Genomic DNA, 6029 nt, shown 5'->3' on the forward strand with positions numbered 1-6029 from the left:
ATCAATTATTTATGTTTTTGGTTCTCTCAGAATCTACAGGCACCGTCATTGCCAGCTTGAGTTGATACTATACTCTTTGTACACTTCACTATGAAAGCCTCTCTTGTATGACTTAGATTCCGACCTGAGCGCATCCGCGCGAGAAAATAAGGGAGGTGTGAAAGGAGAAGAGATGGGGGGAAAAGAGTGGACCAGGGAAGGGGGGAATGACGAGGACGTGCGCGCACGTGGGGGAGGGGAGTGTACTACTCTCCATGTCAGCTGCTGCCCCCTTTCCGCCAGTAAAACAAAAACCGCTCGCTTCGTCGACTAACAGTGGAGAGGGGAGAGGGACTCGGTCACTATAATGTGAGTTAGAAGCGCGAGCTCTTCACCTCGCCGTCCTGGCTCTTGCGTGTCGCGGCACCGTCTCTGCCCGATGGGTCGGCGCGCCCCCCTAGAAACCGCATAGACATCCAGGTGGCCAGCGCGTGCATGCTGAGCTGCTGGTGGGGGTGCGGCTGCCGCTGCTGGCCCTGCTGCCGTTGCTGTTGGTGCTGCTGTTGTTGCTGTTGCTGCTGCTGTAGGATCTGCTGCGTCTCACGCTGTACCTGGTAGCGGTAGAGCAGCGAGCCGGCCACCAGGGCCGACACCACCGCGGAGACGGCCACCAGCACGAAGAGCACGCTAAAGCCCTGCACTGGCAGGCAGATACCGTATACGACCTGCAACACGCCACACACTCACTGTAAGTCATTTACAGGTTCGTATAGCCAGTTGTTAGTTTATCTATCAAAACTGCTATTAGTCCCTCATAAATTATCTGATAAAATTAAAATTTAGTTATTCATTTGTTCGTTACTCTGCGTACTGAGTAAAAGCGAGAGATGCGGCACGTGATTCACAGACGGGCCCCTTATTCGTAAAGGCCATGCCGCCTTTCGTGACTCACAGAGAGCTACCTTAACCTCTCCTTGCGGCTCTTTATCCTTCACAGATCACTCCAGAGGGATCAAACGAATCTGAGTCGACGGAAAAAAAGAAAAGAAAGGGAGAGAAGACACGCCACCTTTAAGTGGCAGGAGTATAATCTGTTGCGGGATAACTTGACCGGGTGCACCTTTCGTGGAATGGCGGTGGAGCCCGGCGGGGCTACTAGGCTCCTCAGCTTTCTGCGGTCGATCAGACAAAGATCTTGCTTTTCATTTTTAAACCCTTTGCGACCTAAATTGTTTGATGCACCAGGTGAATCTGTTCTTCCTTTTTTCTTTAAGTAAAAGCAGGCGCCTTCCTTGCACCAGTAACGGCCCGGGGCCACGTGATGCTGATGCTAATTGCAGGAGACTTACTCATTCACACTGCTGCCGAAAAGTAATGAACAGGAAGCCTGTATCTTTATTTCCTGTTGATGCAATGGGGTTAATCAGTAACAGCTGGTCGTAAATTACGGCCCGTGCCTTCGTTAGACACCGCACCCTCTGCAAATTAACGAATTATCCTCGTCATAAGGCTTTAAAGGAACGATTTAATGCAGCCTTTGCCGAGCGACGCCCCCTTGGCCTTCTCCGAATGCAAAGCCCGGGGAGGTATAAGTATAAACTGGTGCAAAGGCGGGGCAAAGGCAAGGGCGTGGCATTTCCGAAATGCGCGCTCCTTCCCATGCTGCAGTTCGAGACGGGGAAACTTGATAATAATGACAAGACGGTGCTTGCCTACGACAGTTTGCGGAAGGCGCTCTTTCTGCTTCCCATGCATTACAGAAGACCCTCATTTTTTTATGTTGTGGAAAAACGCCGAGACGCTTTGCTTTGGTAAATTGGGCGCAGTTTTATGAGCTGGCAAAATCTAAAGATCGGAATAAGGGAACCCGCGCCCCACAATACACGGGGACTCGCTTCCGTGCGCTGGCCCCGGGGGTCCGGGCGTGAGAAAAGAAATGCCGCTCCCTCCCCAACCGATTGCCCCTTTTCCAGACCCTGTCAATCGAATGCATGTCTAATGAAGCCATCGCTTGAGGAGGCCCGGTGCCCAGCCGGTGTCCGGCCGGTGCCCGCTCGCATAGCAATGAGCGCTGGCCGTGCACGAGAGCGTGCGGAGCGTGCCCACTTACCTCCTCCCGAATGCGGCCCTGGAACACGATCACGGACTCGGCCTTGGAGTCGGGCGTGAAGGCGAGGTCCGCCTCGCTGATGACCTCGTACAGCCCGCTGACGCCCACGTCGGCGCTGCGCGTGTGCCGGTCGGACACGGCCACGGACCTCCGCCGGCGCTGGGGCGGCGGCCTCGGCGCGTTGCTGCCGTTGTCGCTGCTGTTGTCGACTGCGCTCCTCGCCTCCCTGCTGACGGGGAGGTCGTCCGTGTCCAGGTGCCGGGGCCCGTGGGGGAAGCGCTCTTGGGGGTGCGCCGGCGCACCTTCCCGCTTCGGTGACGGCCGCGATGGTGGCTCCTGCGGGGGCAACGAGTCATTAGCACGTCGACGACGGGATGGACGACACCGATAAGCTCTAACACGTACCTGGAAGGGCCTGGGGAGCACGTCGTGGTGCATGTCGTTGAGCAGGTCCGCCGGTCCGGAGGGCCCCGAGGGCTTGTGTGGCCTGGCCGGGCGGGGTGCCTTGTGGGCCGCTGCCGTGGGCGTGTCGCGCTCGCCGCCGGCTAGCTCCCCACCCTCGTCGTTCATCTGCGGGAACACGCAGACACGGCTAAGTAAGGCAAAGGAGATCTCTCAGAGCACGTCTAGGGCGAGCGCGCGACTCACCTGGACCAGCTCGTCGTAGATTAGGTCGCCGAAGAGGTCGCCGCCGTTCTCCGCGCTGGTCGCGGGCGTCCTGATGGTGGGCCCGCCCTGCGTGTACACGGGCCGCGGCTGCGACGCCGTCGGGACCGCGGCGGTGGGCTGGTCCTTCCGCTCCAGGGGGCCGTACAAGCCTGACTCGTGCCCGAGGCCCGCACCAAGGCCCCCGCCGAGGCCGCCGAGTAGGCTATCGGCCGAGTCGTGGCCGCCAAGGCCGTGGTCGTGACCCAGGCCGTGATCTTGACCCAGGCCGTGGTCCTGACCCAGGCCGTGGTCGTGGCCCTGGCCCGCCCCGTGACCCAGGCCCGCCTGCTGGCAGTGATCGAGGCAGCCGTGCCGACAGATCTCCACCTGCGGGGAACAAATGGCCATCATTCATCTTCCTCGCTGAGCTACAGCGGGTGGTAGGTCGCGGTCCGACAATGAGATTTCTTTTTAAAACAGTGTACGAGGTGTACGTGTGTCGCCTGCGCGCGGCAGACGGGGAGTGGCGGTGGCGCCGCCTAGCGGGGCGGGCGTGCGGCAAATGACCGACATTACACCGTGTCTGTCTCGCCGCGGCGCGTCGCAATGGTGTCGTCTCCGTGACCCCCCGGCCGGCGGCGCGGGGCCGCGCGACCGAGGCGGCACGCACGCACGTACGCACGCACGCACGCACGCACACTCACCTTGCACTTGATGTGCACGGACAAGGCGTCCGGGAACTTGAAGGCGTGGAAGAAGGCGTAGGTGACAACGGAGGCGCGCTCGTCCGCCGTGCGCGCCTTGAGGAAGCGGGAGATCATCTTGGGCCGGAGCACGCAGCCGTGCTCGTCCGACAGCTGGATGACGTGGCCGCCGCCGTCGGAGGCCGCGCACGACTTGACCCGCATGTCGAACTCCCCTGCAAGCAGACCCAGACTGAGCACGTGGCGCCCGGGGCGGCCCGACGGGTGGGCTCGGCCCTACATGGGCGGCACTCACCTCTGTAGTCGTTGATGGCCACGACCAGGGTGAGCGTAGAGCCGAGGGGCACGATGCCGGACACTGGCGGCGCCCATGGGCCTTTGCCGTGCTGGATCTCCATCCAGCAGTCCACGTTGTCACCTGAAGGCAATCATATCGGTGAAGGCTACAGTTTGGTCGGTCCCCTCCTCTAAATGATGTGGGTGTGCCACCGAAATGTTACAAGCAGAGTTAGCAAGAAGGGAGTGAGATTAAACGCGCGCCTCGATTTGATTAGGTTACGAAGCGGAGCAGATCGGTATTTGACTCACCTCTGAAGTCGAGCTGAATGACATCGAGGTCGGCGATGACCATGGGCGGCTTGGAGGCTGTCTTCTCGTAGTCGTTGTACCACTCGCAGCGCAGCCGCTTGGCCTCGTCCCAGACCTCGAGCAGGTCCTTGTCGTACTGCACGACGACCGTGTTCTCGTAGAACTGGCCGTGCAGGTCGGGCTTAGTGCCGCAGTGCGAGTAGGCGATGCGGAAGGAGAAGGAGGCCTTGCCCGTGGACGGCGGAACGTACACGCACCGCGGGTCGCCGTACTGGCCCTTTGAGGAGACGAGGCCGTCGAAGGGCTGCGTGAAGGTGAGGTGCACGTCCATGTGGTCCTTGCCGCACATGACCTCGAGCGCCTGGATGGCCGGCATCCCCACCGGCCGCTCCAGCGGCCACATGTCGCCGTCGGCCGCCGCCAGCGACACCTGCGAGGCACACGGATAGAGAGAATGTCCATTACTCGTCCGACTGCGGCTGGGGCCGTAACGCGTCGCGAGGGGTAAACGAGTGTAAGGATGATTAGCGCTGCCGGTAAAGACTGTACCGGAGAGTAGTGTGTGTCTTCCTGCGGTCGACGCGTCGCCCGCCTCGGTAGAACGTTATAGACACGACGACAAACTGCGGCGCAGCGGCGGCAGGGCGACTCTCACCTCCGACCCACAAACCAGGAGGCCTTGCCTCTGCCGGCCCGTCCTGTATTGTGTGTACCCACAGGGGAAGGCGGCGCCACACCCCGCCCCGCCCCGCCCATACTCATACCACGGCGGACAAGCATATAAACAAGCCGTTTTCCTTTCAACATTACAGAGAGCACGACGCGATCCCGCGGTCGTGCTCGTTCACCCACTGGCACGCACACGAACTTTAATATCGGGTAGTTGGCGCCGATGTTTCAAATTACACCCATAGCTGCACTACATCACGGGGATTCGACATAGAACCGACATCTACGATTAGTACCTACCAGCCCGAGGGGGTGTGCAATGTCCCTCTCTCAGCGACGGTTTTCCATTACATTCCGGAGCTAAGGACAAAGTATTCGCTTTTAAACGCGAATACAAAACTTTAACTTTCACTGTTGTTTCAATCACAGCATTTTAATCATTTTAAATCCAATGAATTTAGTGACTTTTAATCATTTTCAATGCATTACAAATTATACATCCTTAGTTGTGAGGGGTGAGGGGCGCCCCGTGGTGGGCCGCGGAGGGGGGGAGGAGGGGAGAGCGCAGGAGCTGGCGCAGGAGGCCGGGCGAAGGGGGTCCTGCAGGACGAATAACTCCCCGCCGCCTTGACGCGGGCCATCCTTCACCTGGCCGCGGGCCGGGTTTGCGGCGACGCGTCAATGTTGCAAATGCAGCGGCACGGCGTGGCGGTGCGTCGTCGTCACACATATTGCTGCGCGCCACGCCGCGGCAGGTTCATTCTTTTAATGACGACCCCCTCCTCCCCTCTTCTTTCCCCTTTTCCCTCCGCGGGGCACTCGCCTGATATATACTCTACTAAACCGGATAAAATGTAGTCTCTCTCTGGAGGCGTCAGCGGCGAGGCTCTCCGGGCCGCTCCCCGTCGCGGGCGCGCCGCTCGCCGCTCCGGCCCGGCCCGTCTCGCCCCGCGTGGGTTACTGGCCAAGGGGTTCTGGGTCCCAGGCTTACAACATTCGCAGAATGCACCATCCGACCGGATACGTTAGTTTGTACCGCAAAGTAGTTAAGAGGGCGTTTGTGAGTCTGCAAAAACAAAGCGGTTTCCACATTGGGTGGTGGTGAGCAACCCCTTCCCCTTACAAGGGAAGGTTTTTAGGTGTTACACACCAATTTCGCTGGGCGCGATACATATTGCAGGGGACATATGTAGATTAAGATTGGCACCGGTTTTAGCTGCCCATACTATGTTTTTCATTTGTTTTGGACAATTTCTAGTAGGAAAACATCAGAAAACCAGCAAAAATGTGATCTTCAAATGCCTATATCTCCGGAACCGTTTGAGCTACAC

At 59.1% G+C, this 6029-nt stretch overlaps 1 protein-coding gene across 1 annotated transcript; it reads right to left on the reverse strand.

Annotated features, from left to right (window-relative positions):
* Positions 1-5: 5 nt before the first annotated feature.
* LOC113217780 (uncharacterized) lies at positions 6-4488 on the reverse strand. The gene is made up of 7 exons (XM_052276259.1): positions 4030-4488; positions 3737-3859; positions 3442-3656; positions 2738-3124; positions 2495-2659; positions 2090-2425; positions 6-704 (listed from the first exon to the last, which is right to left on the reverse strand). Exons 1-7 carry the CDS (start codon positions 4430-4432, stop codon positions 354-356), a joined length of 1980 nt encoding a protein of 659 aa, XP_052132219.1. The 5' UTR covers positions 4433-4488; the 3' UTR covers positions 6-353.
* Between the last annotated feature and the right edge of the window lie 1541 nt (positions 4489-6029).

The sequence above is a fragment of the Frankliniella occidentalis genome, unplaced genomic scaffold, assembly GCF_000697945.3.
Source record: "Frankliniella occidentalis isolate FOCC.00 unplaced genomic scaffold, Focc_3.1 Scaffold2294, whole genome shotgun sequence".
Taxonomy (NCBI): Eukaryota; Metazoa; Arthropoda; class Insecta; order Thysanoptera; family Thripidae; genus Frankliniella; species Frankliniella occidentalis.

Bases quoted from the DNA above. Each gene is read 5' to 3' on its own strand.
- LOC113217780 (XM_052276259.1), bottom strand. From the start codon at position 4,432: ATGTGGCCGCTGGAGCGGCCGGTGGGGATGCCGGCCATCCAGGCGCTC. The intron at 3,860-4,029 runs GTGAGTCAAATA...GATTGCCTTCAG, and splicing joins CATTCAGCTCGACTTCAGAG to GTGACAACGTGGACTGCTGG. The intron at 3,125-3,441 runs GTGAGTGTGCGT...TGTTCCCCGCAG, and splicing joins CCGTGCACATCAAGTGCAAG to GTGGAGATCTGTCGGCACGG.